At 40.7% G+C, this 19,258-nt stretch overlaps 1 protein-coding gene across 5 annotated transcripts in view; it reads right to left on the reverse strand.

Annotated features, from left to right (window-relative positions):
• LOC116990793 (spermatid perinuclear RNA binding protein) overlaps nt 1–19,258 on the reverse strand; it is a 129,244-nt gene that overhangs the window by 72,959 nt on the left and 37,027 nt on the right. For all 5 annotated transcript variants that reach the window (XM_033048761.1, XM_033048758.1, XM_033048759.1 and 2 more), the window contains exon 2: nt 5,581–5,772. In XM_033048761.1, coding sequence (XP_032904652.1) covers nt 5,581–5,583 — 3 coding nt within the window. In that variant the 5' untranslated portion in view covers nt 5,584–5,772. The remainder of the gene's footprint in view (nt 1–5,580; nt 5,773–19,258) is intronic.

A 19,258-nucleotide genomic window follows, 5' to 3' on the forward strand; every position in this document is an offset into this window, starting at 1 on the left:
TGGTCAGAGCCTCAATTTCTCTCGTCATCCTAGGTTCCTTACACCCACCTGTCTTACCCTTTACTCTAACAGGAACATGCATGTCTATATGCATGCACGTCAAATACACAATCCTCAACGACTCTCCTAGCATCTTTTCCAAAAAAAAATCAGGATCGTCACACTTCTTTTAAATCAGACATACGAGACTGCAGATGACAGCACCTTTAGCAAAAGACAAATAAATGGATAATGTTTGAGTTGGGATCCTTCTCCAGACTCCCAATCCGAAATGTCATCCGTCCATTTGCCTCCACAGATGCTGATTGACCCGCCGAGTTCCTCCAGCAGCCTGTTTTTTTTCCCTTTTAGTCCACAAATTTTCATTGATTAATCCATGTCTATCCGATTTATCCTTTTCCTCAGAATTTTCCTCAGAAATATGGGGGAAAAAATCCTCAGAACTCCATACTATTGAAGAAAGCTGGAAATGTGGCAGGACCAGGACAAAGTCTGGGAAGTGATAGGTGGTATAGGTGTGGGGAGGTTTTGATTGGAACATGGATGAACAAAGCTTAGAGATAAAAAGGAGACAAAAGGGGACAAAATAAAGAAAGAGGTGTGAAATATTAAGCCAGAAGAAGGGTTGATGGTTCAAGGAGCTGGGAAGGAAAAAGGGGGGTGGGATAGTGGTGCGCACCTAGGTGGGTCAATAGGGCGAAAGGAGGAAAAAAAGGGGTAAGGTTTTATTACCTAAAATTGGGGGATTCAAAGTTCATACTATGAGGCTGTAAGTTACCCATGAGGTACTGTTCCTCCGGTTTGTGAATGGCCTCACTCTGGCAATAGAGGAGGCCCATAACCAAAAAGTTGGTATAGGAATGGAAAGGGAGTGAAAATGGTTAGCTACTGGGAGATCCAGCAGGCCAGTGCGGACTGAGCACGTGTTTGGTGGAAAAGTTGTCTAGTCTATGCTTAGTCTCGTCGACGTAAAAAAAAGGCTATGTCGAGAGCACCACATACAGTAGATGAGGTTAGAGGAGGTACATGTGAACCTCTGTCTCACCTGGAAGGGCTGCTGGGCTCTTTGGATGATACAAGGGAGGAGGCAGGGGGAAGTACCTGGGGAGAAGGGCTTGGGGTGAGGAAGGGATGAGTGAATCAAGGAATTGCAGAGGGAACGGTCATTACAAAAAACAGAAAGTGTTGGGAAGACATGACTGGTGGTAGGATCAAACTGAAGGTGGCAGAAATGGCGGGGAATTATGTCTTGGATGCTGAATTTGGTAGAGTGAAATGTTAGGACCAGGAGAACTCTATCTTTGTTCCGTCTGGAAGGAGGGGAATGAGAGCAGAACTACACCACACGAAGGAAACATCGGTGTGGTATCCACCCACAACAGCAGGGGGAAACCACAAGTACTAAGAAATAAGACATCTCAGATATCCTAGAGTGGAAGCAGATGTGGTGGAGTCAGAGAAATTGAGAGTATGGGATGGCAGGTTGGAAGGAAGTGTGGTCCAGATAACTGGGGGAAGTCAGTGGCTTTATAGTAGATGTTAGTCAATAGTATGTCTCCTGTGATGGAGACGTAGAGATCAAGAAAGGAGAGAGAAGTGTCAGGGATAGTTCAAGTGAATTTGAGGGCAGGGTGGAAGTTAGTAGTAAAGTTGATGAATTCAACAAATTCTCTGCGCAGGTGGCAGCTGTGATGCAGTCGTCCATGTGGCGGAAAAAGTCAGGGAACGGTGCCAGTGACTGTTTGAAACAAGGACTGTTCAATGTGACCAACAGATAGACATGTATAGCTGGGACTAATATTAGGCTGACTGTCGTTTGGTGACTGTGTTTATCCTTTCATTGAAAACATTGGCACTATATTAGCTATTCTCCAAGCCTCTAGCATTGACATTCGTCAAAAACAATTAGGAAATTATATTTAGACCCAACACTTTCCATTCTTTGCTTTTAAGAGCTTTGGGCACATTTAAAAAAATTATGTTTCATTACTTTCAATGTTTTCAATTTCCAATACTTGACATTATACCTTGTTAATGTTAATGCTTGCTTCAACCCACTCTTCCAAGAGATCGTACACAAAGTTTTTACTTAGTCAAACATATCCTGTTTCTGCACACAACTTACTGTTCTACTTTCTAATGTGACCTACTTTCCTTTGTCATCCTCATTAACAAGGAGCAGAAATATGGTTGTGCACTCAATCAACATCACTAAATAAGGTTATTTCCTTACAAAGATAGACAGAAAAGGCTGGAGTAACTCAGCGGGACAGGCAGCATCTCTGGAGTGAAGGAATGGGTGACGTCACCCTTTCCTTCTCTCCAGAGATGCTGCCTGTCCCGCTGAGTTACACCAGCATTTTCCGTCTATCTTTGGTTTAAACCAGCATCTGCAGTTCTTTCTTACACATTACATATTTCCTCACAAAGCTGTTTGTATGTGTTGATTCTCCAAACTGTAGTCGTGGTCATCATGGTCATGGAAGACGCTGCCTAAATATGCAAGTCGTTCTATCCATTATGAAGCATCATCAACCACCCACAGTTCTTAGTCTTGATTAGGACACTTGCTTGATCTTAATTGTCCTGTTACCACCTTTCTTAGCCAGCAGTGTTATTGCTGCTAACTACATCAGGTGTCAATTCCTCTGTCTCCTCTGCATCTGTTCCTAAGATGACTTTTTCCATACAAGGAATCCGAGATGTCTTCATTCTTTAGTGAACGTGAACTCCCCCTTCTATCACAGATGGACCCCTCACACATATCTCCTTGGTATCCCGTAGATCTGCTCTCGCTCCCCGTCTCTGCATATGCACCAAGGACAGAGTCCTCCTGGTCCTCACCGTTCACCCCACCAGCCTCTGCATTCAACACATCATCCTCTGACATTTCCCTCACTTCCAATGTGATTCCACCACTAATCACATCTTCCCATCTCCCCCCCCCCCCCCCCCCCCCCCCATTCCACCTTCCACAGAGACCGCTCACTCCGCAACACCTTGGTTCACTCATCCCTTCCCACCCAAACCACCCCCTCCACGGGTACTTTTCCCAGCAACCGCAGGAGAAGCAACACCTGTTCTTATACCTCCTCCATCCAGGGACGTCGACAGTCCTTCCAGGTGAGACAGAGGTTTATGTGCACCTCTAACCTCATCTATGCATCCAGTGTTCACGGTGTGGCCTACTGTACATTGGCGAGACAAAGCGTGCACTCAGCCACTGTTTTGCTGAACCCTGACGCTTTGTCCGGCAATGCCTACTGGATCTCCCGTTTGCTAACCATTATAACTCCCCATTCCCATACTGACTTTCTGTCCTGGGCCTCCTCCATTGCAAGAGTGAGCCAAAGTCAAGTCAATTGGCCAATGCTATCATAGCAGAAAGAGGTCGAGGATCAATTTGGGGACACCTCAATCAGCACAAATAAACAATGTTTTTCATGAATGCAGCATCATATCTAATACTCAAACTCATCAACTCTACACACCTAATAGATACCAACAAAAATTCTGGGCTAGGAAACTGAAGATTACAGGTCAGGAAATCTCATTTGAAGAAAAACCTGATTAGATTTCTGAAAAACATTTCATAAAATGAAGGATGGTTAAAAATGAAGGAAGGTTATGGTTACCCAGGATGGACTAAATAGAGAGGGGGGAAGGGGTGGGTGGGGATGGAATCCTACACGGATATGAGCTGTGTTTATTAGCAAGGATATTTTAAACTAACTGCCATTCATTATTAGGAAGTGTCTCTTTCTCCCCCTGCATGGTACATCCAGGTCACTGTAGATTTAGAAGTATTATTGGATGAAACAATCCGAGAAATACTTTCTGCCCTCTTTTACTATCTCTATCCACTAAGCGTAATTTCACATATATGGAATCAGTTTAGCAAAACCATTTGTTTCAGCAGACTCCAATGCAATGGTATTCTTTTTATAATAAGATGACCAGAATTATATAACATTAAAACAAAGAATCCATACAAATGTATCAATAACTTCTCTAGGCTTTCAATTCTATCCCTTCGAAATAAATCCAATGCTTAACTTGGTTTTGTTATTGCTTTCTTAGTCACTAACTCAACTTTTAATGATTGTTGGTTATTTCTAAGATCATAAAGTAAAACGGAACCTTATTTTCTAGGCAAAATATTATATTCACTCATGCCAACACTAAGATTCATTTGTCCTTTTTGTAAGTTTATGAATGTTCTCTCCAAACATGTGGCATCCCGCATCATAGTCATGGTGCTACACAGCATGGAAATAGGCCCAATTCGGCCCAATTTGCAACACGTCCCATTTGGCCTACATTTGGCTATTATCACTCTAACCCGTTCCTATTCATATATCTGTCCAAAGTTGTAATTGTATCTCTTTCCATAGCTTCCTCTAGCAGCTTGGTCCATATACAGATTACCCTGAGTTGGAAAAAGTTGCCCTTGAGGTCCCTCTTAAATATCTCCCCTCTCACCTTCAGCCTATGCCCTGCAGTTTTAAATTACCTTATGAATAAGACTGAGTATTCACTGTGCTTCGTGATTCTTTACACTTCAATAAGGTCACCCCTCAGTTTCCAACACTCCAAAGAAAAAGAGTCCCAGCCTATCCATTCTCTCCCTCAAACACATAATTCTCAGTAAAGCCCTGGAGAATCTATTCCGCACTCTTTCCAACTTTATGCAAAATTATGTAAGGCACAAATTCCATCCGCATTATAGTAATCAAGCCAAGGCAAATTTCCTAACTCCCTTAATTTCTGTTGGCAATTAACAATAGGTATACACCCTGCAAATACATTAATTCATTAGCTATCATGAGAATTTTCAGACAGTTACATAAAAATTTACATTGAGAGTAGAATATCCACAAATAAATTCAAAGCTTAGCTGTGTCAAGCATATTAATCAAATCTGCATTTGCACTGATAGTGCTAAATCGGGTTGAGGGAAATGAGAAAGTAGATTGCAAAAAGTCCATGGACAATAACAAAAAACATTATTTTCAACATTATTATTAGTATATATTTAGAGCAGTACTTCCCTTGTAGTCGTTAGTGCTTCTTGACTTAACCACATAATTAGGTGGTGTAATAAAGTAATTTGAGCAGAAGATTAAATAGTGCTGACGCGCAGCGTCCGTTTACCTAACAACAGCCAAGCCAGCTGATGCGTCTCTGAGAATATCCCGATTCATTCTGCAATGATTCTGCGAGACAGGACAATGACAAGCACCCAAAATCTCAGCTATGCAGCAGAGACCAAGGTCATTTGGCATCTTACAGCAGCATGTTAACGCCAGTTTCATTAGAGCATGTAATTTATGAACATCCTCTTTGCAATTAATAATTCATATGCTGCAGACTCTTGAGATTTCATTCTGTGGTTTAAAATCCTGGCAATAAATCAAGAATGTTATACTCTACACATGGAATTACAGCACCCAAGTACAAGCTACTGAATAGATATTTTCTTGAATGTTTTTATTGGGATATGGCGATTGCATTCATTAGATCATTAGTAATTTTTCACATAAAACATAAGGTCATAAGTGACAAAGCCCAAGGACATACCATGATTCTCCACTTGCTATTCCAGCTTCTCTTTTGTGCCTTGTCCTGTTCGATGCTCCTTACTTTCCGCAGTCTCCTCTAGCCACTGGTTTTCCTTTTTGCAACAGAACTTCCTCATAAGCCCTTGTAATCCCTCGACAACTCAGATCTTAAAATAGCAAACGGTATGGCAAGGCGTTCTATGTAATATACCTGCAGAAAAAGGACACAGTAGTTCAAAGTGAAAAATGTGAAGCAAAATAACACTTGCCCAAGGACTGTAATTTTAAAGATATAATCAAATTAAAGTGAGCAATGCATATCGCAGTTCTAAAATCTTAAGATTATGCGGATTTAAAACTAAATTCACAAAACCAATGTATAAAGAGTGGTTGTACTGTAGGCTAAGGTCTGGGGAATGTGGAACCAACAGTCTGTAGCGTATCTAACTGAATGCTTGGTATTTTATATATCCCTAAATTTCTGGATAGGTTAATCATGCCAAGATTTTGTTCTTCACTTTTGACATAGGTAGAAACCACAAATCTTCTGTTAAATGCAAAATATTTAAGTGACAGCTCATTTTATTCTCTCCAAATTTGAGAATACGTATTCAATCACTGCATGAAAATTAATTATCTCCCATCTCATTAAATGTATTTTTGCACACGTACACAAGCTCTACCCATGAATTTGCACATACTAAACAGATTGCAGTACTGAGCAAAAAAAACCCATAAGGCTGGTGGAACTCAGCAGGTCAGGCAGCATCCGTGAAGGGAATGGACAAGCGGCCTTTCGGTTCTGAAGAAAGGTCCTGACCCGAAATATTATCCATTGCATCCACAAATGATGCCTGACCCCATGAGTTCCTCTGGCCTTTGGCATTTTGCCCAATATTCCAATAGTATTGTAGTTACAGTGCCCTCCATAATGTTTGGGACAAAGACCCATCATTTATTTATTTTCTTCTGTATTCCACAATTTGAGATTGGTAATGGAAAAATATCACATGTGGTTAAAGTGCACATTGTCAGATTTTATTAAAGGCCATTTTTATGCATTTTGGTTTCACCATGTAGAAATTACCGCTGTGTTTATACATAGTCTCCTCATTTCAGGGCACCACAATGTTTGGGACACATGGCTTCACAGGCATTTGTAATTGCCCAGGTGTGTTTAATTGCCTCCTCAATGCAGGTGTCAGAGAGCTTTGTAGAAATTACAACACTATGTATAAACACTGCTGTAATTTCTACATGGTGAAACTAAAATGTTTAAAAATTACCTTTATTAAAATCTGACAATCTGCACTTTAACCACATGTAATTTCTTTTCTATTATAAATCTCAAATTGTGGAGAGGGAGAGAGTGAAAGTTTAAAGGAGATCGACAAGGCATTCGGTTTTCATTACACAGAAAATGGTAGGTGCCTGAAACACTGTCAGGATAAACAAATATGATAGAAATGTTTAAGAGGCATTTAGATGAATACATGAACAGGTAGGAAATGGAGGAATGTAGACACCATGCAGGCAGCTGGGATTAGTTTAATTTGGCATTTTGGGTCAGCACATTCATGGTGGGCCAAAGGGCATGTTTCTGTGCTGTACTATTCTTGTTCTATGAAACTTATTTAGTACATTTCTATCTATTTTACAAGAGGATCGGCTCCATAAAAAGATTATATTTGGCAGAGATAACAAGCTTGCCTTGAAGCCCTTTCTATTATGCCTTCAGAAAACTACAGTACACAGTGAACTCGGGCTCCAAAGCTTTACTGCAACTAAAAATATCAATTACCTTAGCGAGAAACTGGCCGTTTCAAGGTTTATCTTCTCTCTAGCAGGATCACAAGATACTGGAGTACCACTACAATTTTGAGTGCTTATCCTAATTTGCTAGCATTGGAATGAACTCAACCACTTTAATATGGATGGATAGAGTTGGAGGAGAATCTCTGAGAATATCCCGATTCACATCGCTGTGCTCATGGTAGATCCCCCATGAATTTAGCACTCCATAAATTGCATACCTATCCTTTTCTACTGTATTTCATTAAATGGATGACATACTCTGTCCCCGATTGGATATGAATGTTGCCCGATCCAGATCATTACATCATTGCCGAGTTACTCACAAATTCTCCCGAGTTTTCCCCTTGATTCAAACTCGGAGATGCTAGCCGTAGGTACTCGGGGCTATTTTTTTTACTCGTGGACATGTTTCAACATACTGAAAAAACGTCCCGACTTACCTGATGCCCTGAGTACCTACGGCTGGCATTACGAGCCGCTACAAAATATCTACGGACTCCTACGGCCTCGCTACGGAATCCTACGGACATTCTCCGAGTTTGAATCAAGGGGAAAACTCAGGAGAATTCGTGAGTAACTCGGGAAAGTGGGACAGGGGCTTCACTCCAGCTTTTTGTGTCTGAATCATCAGAATTTCTGAAAGTGGACTGTCAAAGTTTTTACGGTACTTTGTGGAAAACTGGAGTCCAAGCACTAAACCTTGGAGTACCCAAATAGTCACAATTTCCCAATCCCTTTAATCCCTGTTCTTTGCTTTCCATCTGTTAACATGCTTACTCCATATCAGTAAATTAATATCAATCCCATGTGATCTTAACCTGGTAGATCAACCACCTGTGTGGTATTGTAATTAAACAAATTCCAAAAATCTAAAAACACCACAGTTGTGGGCCAGTCACATTGAAGGTACATTCAAGAAAGTGTACCAACACCTCTACTATACTTCCTCAGAAGATTAAGGAAGTTTGATACATCACCAACAACTTTTATCAACTTCCGCAGATGCACATAGAAAGCATCCTATCAGGATGAATCACAGCCTGATTTGGCGACAGTTCTGCCCAAGAACACAAAAAAAAATGTAGAGTTGCCGATGTAGCCCAGTCGATCACACAGACCAGCCTCCCCAACCCCATCACCACCAACTCCATATACAAATCTATACTGATCCAACATAATCAAGGACCATTTTGCACCCTAGTCATTCCCGCTTCTGTCGGGCAGTGATACAAAAACTTGAACGTACCAGATCCTGGAAAGGCTTCTTCCTGTTGTTATCAAACTACTTAAAGCCTTCTCATATGCTACGGGTGTAGTATGATCTTCTAACTTATCTTAATGTGGCCCTGACATTTTTTTTATTTGCACTTTCTCTGTAACTATAACACTATAATGCTGTAACACTATATTCTGCACTGGCATTTTTTCTTTCCACTATCTGTTTTATTTGTATATGGCTTGATTGTACTCATGTATAGTATGATTTGACTGGATTGCACGTAACAAAGCTTTTCACCCTATCTTGGTATACATCTTGCATCTGCAGAAATATAATTTTCAATGAATGTCTCCTTATATGAAGTTGGGATTTTTTTCATAGATACCTGGAATAGACCTTAGAACATTTCACTGCATTAAAAGGCATGCTATAAACAGAAGTTTTCAGCAGGGCATGTGTGGGTCCTTCATGTGACAGAAGTGGACCACCCACTCCAGAGGTCATCTCTGGCCCTATTTGTGCAAGAGACTGCGGTTCTTACATTGTCCTCATTATGCACCTGAGAATCCACAAAACCGACGTCCCAAGGGACTGCCAAGGTAGTTTAGAAGAGCAGCTGATAGTTTTTTACCTGAAAAATGATGATAGATGGTTCAGATCTGAATCTTTTGCTTGCCAAGAACACTGAATTGATTATGTACAAACAGGCAAGTCACAAATCTTCACTAGCCGAAGAGGTTTCTAACGACCTTGGAATTAATTCTAAATTTGGATATGAGACTTCCAGATATTAACATGTTTTTCCCCAATACTTCTGAAATCATCTGCATGTAAACCACCACTTTCTTCAGGCAAGCCTACTCTTCGTTCTAAGCCATTATTTTGTCTTACGCTTGAAGGGTTCGGATAGCATGCCACTGAGTAAACAAGGTATCCTATTATTAAGATGTAACCAAAATAATACAGCCATGTGTTTTCTTTTCTTGACGCACAGGCTTATTTTTAAACAGTATATTTAACAGAACTATTTTTCCACCTTTCCCCAAATCTGTTTGAAAGAACAGAAGCTTTTTTCTCAGGCTAAAAGGAAATAAGATTGAATGTAGCAAGTGATTGCAATGAAACATTTATTTATATTATTAACTTTAAGGAACCTCAAAAAGCTCCAAACACAAGAACCTAGAGCCAGTGGTAAACTGTCTATGCTCACCTTTAGCAAACCAGGCAAGTACTGACTTAGATTTTCCAGATCCACCATCGTGAACATGCTTGCAGAACTTGCTTCAATCTAAAGTGTTGAGGCGCAATACAACAGCAATGCTCTGTATGACGTAATGCCATCACATTGTTTTGAAAGTATATTTAAATAAATCCTGCCCGCAATGAGGTTGAAAAAACTTTGACAAAGAGATTCCCTCCCTTATCCAAACAACAAACCAGGCAAGGACTTTGAATGTTTCTCAATGTTCCCAATTCCAAATGCATACGAAAGCAAAAAACTAAAACCTTTAAAATTAAAAAAATAAAATAATTTAAAAAAATCTTATCCTGTCTGAAAAAATATAAATATATTTTTTATTAACCTAGTTCTACGGGGCATATATTTTCATTGAAACAAATGATCTTGCTGGCAGTCTTGGCAGATTTTTCAACATAATTCCTAGGGCACCGACTGCCACACGTTCATGCTCTGCTTTTGACATCCACCATAAAAAGGGCTTAGAGAAAACACTGGCAATCTCCACCTGCAATTTCTGCACTAGTGCAGGAGACCTGAACTACTGAACTTAAAGGGGTAAATGCCAGCAGTTTGTTGCTGAACTGTCCATTTCCAAAATCCAGTATACATGAAACAACAAGATGAGGTAATGATTCTCAGGTTTCTGTACCTTCTTCATGATGGTAACAGTGAGAACATAGTGTTGCCAGGCTGGTGCGGATCTTTGATAATATTATCTGTCTTCTTGAGAAAGTATGACTATATGATTCCTTCGATGATGGGGATGTCATTACAAGTGATAGTCTGGGCAATGCCCACCATTTTCTGTAGCCTCGTGTATTCTTCAATGTTAACATTTCCAAACCAGACCATGATGAATGTATTCTCCACTGTACACTTGTAGAAGTTTGATAGAACATTCAGTGCTGAATCTCCCCAAACTTCTGATGAAATTGATATACGCTTTTTATGTGATTCCATCAATGTGCTGGACCCAGGAACCCTATTGCAAAATGCTCTGGATTTTAGCCTCGGAGACTGAGATCGGGGGTTGTGGGGACTCGTGTAGGTACATCATTGTCTTCCCTTTCAAATGTGCATAAAAGGCATTGGGCTCATACTAGAACAATGAAACTAAAACGATACTTCGTTAGTTACTGAAGGGCTATCATCCAAATGATATTGAGTTTTTAAAATTATTATTCATAGACAAAACAAAGACACCAAAATGCTTACAGCCCCTGATTGGTTCTTGTGAATCCTCATGTGTGTTGCAGAAATAAAACCATTTACTTTTAACAATGCAATTCAAAGAGTAAAACAACTTGTATTTAAGATTCTTCACAAATTAAGAACATCTCATAGTACTTAATAGCTAAATGTCATCAATGTTGTAATGTTATTTTTAAGAAATCCCTCAGGGTTGAGGATGACTTACTTTGTTACGAGTTCTGTGAGATGTGTAATGGGTGATAAGAATTAAATGGGACTCACTGACTTAACCATATATGGGGTAGGAGATGCTTGATGGAGTAAGTTGTTTGGAGATTCTGCATTCCTTCTTCCATTTTTGTTTGGTCTCTGTGGTCCCAAAGAAACTCATGGTACTCAATAACCCATGGACACTACTTTTTAATTTAGTCTAGCCACAGGCGAAGAATTCCCAAGATTCCGTGAGGTTTTTAAGTCTTTCATTAAGGTTTTGAGAGAACATCCTTCAAGCATTTTCTCCATTAAAATCTTTTGCCATGGCAGAAGTTCAGAATAGAGTGCTGATACTGAGCAAAAGATACCCCACAAGTTTTAAACAAGAGAAAATGCCTGAAATATTGAGCAGATCTATCAGCATCTCTGTAAAGAGAAACAGTCAACCATTCAAGGAATGACCCTTTATGAGAAATTACATGAACTGCTTGCTTATTTCAAGAGTCTGGTGACAGGCATACTGACAACGTGCCTGTTCAAAGTAGCAGGCTGACCATAATTGGATCCTCGATGCTGGGTAAGAAAATCTAGAAGAGGCTGAAGTTGGTTGAACTATTCTGCCAATGGATTTGGAAGATTTTTGGAGAAGCATTGGTGGTACCCCTCCAGTACTTTGAGGTGAATGCTGAAGGCAGGACATGTCTCTGAAGAACAATGAAGGGCCATGAAACTGCTGCAATGGAAGGCTTTGTGCTTAATGCTGTGCTTGAATCTTGACTTTAAAATACCTATTTGTCAGACAATCAAAGATTTTGTTGGCACACTGGATAAATAAATGCAGCAGCCAATACAGACAATAAAGACCCACAAACAGCAATGTTAAAATGACCCAACAATATATTTTAGTGATGTTATTTCGGGGATAAATATTGGCCAAGGCACAGGCGGAAGTATTCTTGCTTATGCAATAGTACAATTTACGTTTGTATTTATGTAATTATGCAAGAAAGAAGTCGAGCACAAAATAACCCAAATCATAAATGCCTGCTTTAATTTCAAACATTACATATACTCAGGCAAAATTAATTTGTTTAAAGTTTTATCTCATAGAAAACAACATTAATTGCAGCAATGATGAAGCCATATAAAGTTCAAAAAGCCCCAGTTTCAGAATATAATTTGCAACAGGAAGTCTTTGAAGTTTTGAAAACAGTGAAATCTAAATTCAGCAACATCATGCCAAGTCTGAGAAAGTATAAACGCAGGTTTAAAATGTCTTTTTTCATCAGGTCAATCTGGAATGCAAGGTGATATATTTCACAAAATAGACAAAACAAACCTATTTCCGCAGTTAAAGACTAGGGGCCATACAGAGGATCACATCAAAAAATTTAAGACAGGAACTAGGAAAAAAAATTGCAGGACTAGAAAATTCACTTATTAGTGAATAACACAGAACATTTTTCAAGATTGTAGATTGGGTAGATGACAAAAAGGAGACTAAAGGAAAAGTGACAGAGAAGATATAGAAATTGGCCCGTTAAATATGATCAAAGCAATTAAATTGTGTGCAGCAGAACATCAACGCAGATTTTATAAGCCAAAAATATTTGCTTCTGTGCGTAAACTTTTGCATATTTCGGTTACAATTATTAGTAATCTTTTAAGAATTACATGATAATTGCTTTTTACAAGCATTTTAAAAATATTTTATTTAAACTATACTAGGGGTGGAAAGAATACTAAGTATGAATGTATAGATTCTATCAATGTCTTCGCACAGTTAGTTTTTGTTCACCTGGGCCAGTACATATTGATCCACTACACATTTCCATACATCTCAGTTCCACATCGTTACCTTGCACTTTTGTGCAGAATATACCTTCTCTGCAAATATATTAAAATATATTTTGTTCTGCAAACACATGCTGATATTAGGTGAGAATTAAATGTTATTAAAACCATGATTACCCCTCAAGATCTCATAGGTTTCATTCAAGTCAACTCTTACTAACAGTAGATACAAGCCTACCCAACGAAATAATAAGTAGGAGCAGGAGTCGTCCTGAGTCTTAGCTATTCTTCATGATTATGGGCAAACTACCTTACCATCATTCCCTGCGCTAATCCCTTATTCAATTGATTCCCTTAAGTTATCAATCGTTGTTTTGAATGAACTCAATAACTCAATAACTGAAACTTTACTGCCCACTGAGGTACAGAATTCCACAGATTCACCACCTCTAAGTGAAGACATTCTAAGTGAAAACAGCCTACTCCATATTCTTAGACTCAACCATGGGAATCAACCATCTTGCGTCCTGTTGAGCTTGTCAAGAATTTTGTGCATTTCAAGGAAAACTCCCCTCATTCTTCCTAATGTTACGGAGTATGGGACCAGGCTACTTAATATCTCGTAATATGACAACCCGCCATCACTAGAACCAATATGGTGATTTTTTGTTGTTGCTGCTACAACTACATCCTACTTTAGGCAGATGGAAACTAGACACAATACTCTAAGTGCAATCTTACCAGAGCTTTACAAACAGCGTAAGTACTTGATTACTCATATTCAAATTTTCTCATAATAAAAGCTTACAAACCAGTTGTCTTCTTAATCACCTGTTGCATCTGCATACTGCCTTCAGGGACGTGTACAAGCACGCCCAGATCTCTTTAGACAGCAACACCACCCGATCGCTCACGATTCAAAAAATATTAAGTTTTCTGTTTAGTGCACCAAATTGACCGCATTTTCACATTATATCCCTTATGACAGGATCCCGACCATTCACTGTGCTTGTGCTAATCCTTTTAATGTATCTCCTCCATATTCTCAATTACACCTACTTTAGTATCATCAGCAAACTCAGCCGAATGGTTAATATAGATTGGGAATAGCTTCCGCCTAAGCATCAATTCCAGCAATGCCCCACGCATCACAGCCTGCCAAATGTGAAAATACTGTTTATTCACATTCTGCTAACCAATTTTCAATTAACGCTGGTATATCACCCTCTATTCTGAAAGTATTCATGTCCAAGGACAGGAAACTCTGGCGAACCATCATCCAAGGAGGAACACGACCTTTGAAGCCAACAGATGCGCAGAATTAGAAGAAAACGGAAAGAGAGGCAGCAACAACCAAAGCCCAGTCTGCCATCTGGAATTACCTGTCCTGAATGCCGAAGAACTTTCAAAGCCAGGATTGGAATCACAAGCCACCCGAGAGTCCATAAAAACAACGGAACGTAAACCATCATCCTCAACCTCGAGTGATAGCCACGACGACTGCTTTGAAAGCTCATGAAAATACAAAACTGCAGATGATGGAAATTTAAAATATAAACAGAAAATACTGGACATACTCAGCAGATTGGGCTACATCTGGTAGGCGGTAGGCGGCGCGGCTCTCGTCAGCAGCGGCCTCTGCAGTCCGTCTGCGTTTTTATTATTTTATGTCTATGTTTTTATGTAGTTTTTGTTATTTTTTGTTGAGGTATGTGTGTGGGGGGGTGGGGGTGGTGTGGGGGGGGGGGGTAACTTTTAAATCTCTCCCTGCACGGGAGACCCGACCTTTTCTTTGTCGGGTCTCCGTTGTCGTTGGGGCTGCAACGAGGAGCGGCCTCCAACATGAAGACCGGGGACTCTGGTGCCGATTACTCACCTCACCGTCGCGGAGCTGGCCGAGTCCAGAGCGGGCGGAGCTGTGGTGGACGCTGCTGCGACCCGACCCCCGGAGATTCGGTGGCTGCAACTGCGGGTTTGGCGGACAGTGACACCAGGAGCCCACGGGTCCCTGGAGGGAGACCGCTTTTCCGGGCTTCCGCAACGGCGACTTCTCCCGCCCGAGTTGCGGGGTTGAAGAGCTCCTGGAGCGGGGCCTTACAGCACCGCCCCGCGCGGCTTGGAATGGCCGCGGGTCTCTGCGAGCGCACGCCGGGGGCTCTAACACCAAGACCCGGTGTGCGACCTTGCATCACCCGGCGTGGCTTAATGGCCACGGGACAATCTCCATCGCCCGCCGGGGGCTTTGACTTTGACTCTGACATCGGGGGGGGGGGGGGGGGAGTGCAGGGGAGAGAAAAGTTTTTTGGCCTTCCATCACAGCGATGTGATGGATGTTTATGTAAATTATGTTGTGTCTTGGGTCTATTTGTTTGTAATGTATGGCTGCAGAAACGGCATTTCGTTTGGACCTCAAGGGGTCCAAATGACAATAAATTGAATTGAATTGAATTGAATCTGCACAACGTGAAACAGACGTAAAATTTCAGGTCAAGAACCCTTGTGTGATGAAGGGTCTTTGCGCAGATATTTTAACTTTATTTCTCTTCTTCAGATGCTGTTTTTATTCTTTTGAAAGTGTCTACTGAATAAGAGAAATAATATGAAAGGGTTTTAACCAAGCTTGTTACAGCCAAAGGAATGTCAAATAACTGGCTTGGCCATTGACGGATCAAAATACAAATCCAGTGACAAGAGACAGAATGCAGAAAGTTACGATGAAGGGATGTCATCCAAAATAACGAATAAGCATGCTGAGATAACGAATACAATACAAATAGAAGAAGAGATGGCGCCAGTAAGATTGGGTGACATTTAAAGAATACGAGTCACCTCATTTTGATGGAATTTGTCCACATATCTGAATGTAATAGTTAATATTGGGAAGGTGTGGCTGCAATCTTTGAATGCTATTTATTAAAGTAAATTATTGTAAATGTTTCACTTTTGTAAAAGGGAGACTAGGTTAAACTTGTCAATTACATAACTGCTTCAGTGAGAGGGAAGATTTTAGAAACAATGATTCAAGAGAAACTGAATAGCTGCTTGGAGAAACAAGGATTTATAAAGGAGAGCCAGCAAAAAAGGTCATACTTGCAAATCATGCTCACTTATTTTTTGTGAGGTACCAGAGGGTATGGATGAAATGTAGTTGATATTGGGAATATTAATTTTCAATTTTGCCTACTAGGTCATTTTTAAAAACACTGGAGCTCATGAGATAAAAGAGAAAGAAGCAACATGGAGACAAAATTGGTTAGAAAAGGGAGCTGAACCAACTGTTTTGCAGACTGTTTAGTGCATAGCGAAGTTCTATAAGATTTAGATCTAACAGCTCTGTTGTTTTTGATATAATTACCACATGGGCACAATCCAACATTTGCAATACACAAGTATTTTTGAATTTATATAAACAGTAAAGAAAATACTAATAAGCACATCTGGACAATAAGATAAAAGCTAAAGCAAAGACAAATGGAATATACTGCTTGGTAGTGTGGACGTGAAATTTTGTTGGAAGAATGATGAGCATTTTATGGCATCATTATTATACCTAATGCAAATTTTTTTTAAAGAATACAAGAATAGAGGGTTAATAGTGGAGTACCAATCTTTGTAGCAGGGCAGCAGAGGAATTCCTGGGCTTTAATAAATGAAGGAGTATAGTTATTCAAAGCCATTCAGCTATACTCAACTTGCATAAGGTACTTGTTTGGAGTAGACTGCAATATTGTGGCCATTTTGAGGCACCAAACTTCAAGATTGTAGAAGCTTTGAAAATGGGGATAAGGGAGATTTGCAACAATAGTTCCAGCATTGAGAGATTACAGTTATGTCATAAAATGGAAAATATGGGGTTTGCTATTACAGCAGAGAAAAGTAAGGGGATATTTCACAGAAGTGTTTAAAATCCAAGAGGGCTTAAATAAAATTACGTGAAACTGCTGCCAATGGCAGGGTTTGATAACTATATTTAAGGTAATTGGCAAAAGAAAATTAAAAATGCAAAACTTGAAAAGATCATGCAAATAGTATATTCAATCAACTGAAGCATAATAAATAACAAAGGTAAAAACTGAGAATGGGTAAAATATAGAGGAGCCAGACTAACTGGAATACAATTTGAATGACATAGAACAGATTTAGATGGCCCACAATCTAATATAATATGGACACAATTGCAAACAATTCAGATAATATTGATCTACCACATTTTATTTATATTTATTGAATATTGATGATTCGGATGAAGGGACCAAGTGGAAAGGGGTGTACTCTGCAGAATGCGGAAGTATTTGAATTTCCATCGCCATCGATGTCAACACGTCCACCTCCAATGTGATCCCATCACTCATCACATATTCCCACTTCTTCCACTTTCCGCCTTCCGTGGAGACCGTTCTCTCCGCAACTACTTGGTTCACTCATCCCTTCCCATCCAAATCACCCCCTTCCCAGGTACTTTCCCCTGTAACACCTGTACTGATACCTCCTCCCTCGACTCCATTCAGGGACCCGGCAGTCCTTTCAGGTGAGACAAAGGTTTGCATTCACTTCCTCTAACCTCATCTACTGCATCCAGTGTTCTCAACACGGGCTACTGTACATTGGCTAGACAACGCATAGACTCGGCAACTAGTTCACTGAACACTTATGCTCAGTCCGCCAAGGCCTACAGGATCTCCACATTAACACCCCTTCCCATTTTTGACCTTTCTATCCTGGGCCAGAGTGAGAGTTTTGCCGCATGCAAATTGGAGGAACAGCACCTCCTATTTTGCTTGGGTAGATTATAACCCAGCGGTATGAATGTTGAATTGTCTAATTTTAGGTAATTTCTACAAACACCTTCTTCCCTTTAACCTCCTTCTTCCCCCCTTCCTCCACTAGAAGTTAAACAGTTTCAGTTCACAACGATGCATCACTCTTGGTATCACATCGTCTCTAGTTCACAATTGGCCTATCACGTTTGAGTGCAGTTAACATCAGATGCACATGGCAAAAAATTTCAAGGAAACTACAATGAAAATGATGAATTAACAGCCCAATCTTCTTAAAAAGTGCTGCATAAGTACAAAACTAAAGCCAAAAGAACTGTTATTTGAGTACACCATTTATTACAAAGTAACAAATGCTGTCCCTTATGTTGAAGTGGGCACACAGCCACGATCAAGACAAATCTTGCTGATGACCAACAATGTTCACTCATTTATTATCACACTTAAGGGCCTGTCCCACTTGGCTGTCATTTGCGCGCCATTTATGCAACCTGCTAGCGTGTGGGTAGCGTGTGGTGGCATGTGGATAGCGCGGGATGGGCGCATGGAGTGGTGTGGAGGAGTGTGGAGTGGCGTGGTGGAGTGTGGACTTCGTCCTGCACAAAATCTTCGCGCGCCACCGGCCTGTCGCGTAACTGACGGCCAAAGTGGGACTGGCCCAAGACCCCGTCTCACCTTCAACAGCAGCAGAAGCAGGCAAACGATCGCCGAGCTCGGCCTGGGGCTCACGGCCGTTGTGGATCCGGATCCGCCCCCACACCTACTCCCAGAGCGGGGCCAAGACGATTGGAGATAGACACAAAATGCTGGAGTAACTCAGCGGGACCGGCAGTATCTCTGGAGAGAACCAATGGGTGACGTTTCGGGTCGTGACCCTTCTTCAGACTGAAGAAGAGTCTCGACCCGAAACATCATCCATTCCTTCTCTCCAGAGATGCTGCCGGTCCCGCTAAGTTACTCCTGCATTTTGTGTCTATCTTCAAATGACGTCACGTGCTCCAGACGGCTGTGCGGACGCATGATTACGTGCGCGACTGTGGCGCATCAGTCACTACCGGCCTGTCGCGTAAATGACGGCCAAATGGGACAGGCCATATACACACAAATTAGGAGCAGTGATTTAAAATGGTTGTGGTTTATTTGACTGTAATCACATTTCCATTTACCCACTGTAACCTTTCATTCCCCCCCCCCCCACCACCTTGCTCAGCATGAATCTATCCACCTCTGCCTTAAAAATATTCAAAAACTCTGTATCTAGGAATAAAGTTCCATTGACATGAAACTTCCATTAAACAGTGACCACTAATTCTATATTCATCCAGGTGAGGAAACATCCTTTCCACAATCACCCTGCAGGATCTTATATGTTTCACCCGTCATCTCTCACTCCAACAGATAAAAAACAACCCCGTCAAGAGTGTTTTATTGTCATATGTCCCAGATAGAA

Source organism: Amblyraja radiata, chromosome 32, assembly GCF_010909765.2.
Source record: "Amblyraja radiata isolate CabotCenter1 chromosome 32, sAmbRad1.1.pri, whole genome shotgun sequence".
Classification (NCBI taxonomy): Eukaryota; Metazoa; Chordata; class Chondrichthyes; order Rajiformes; family Rajidae; genus Amblyraja; species Amblyraja radiata.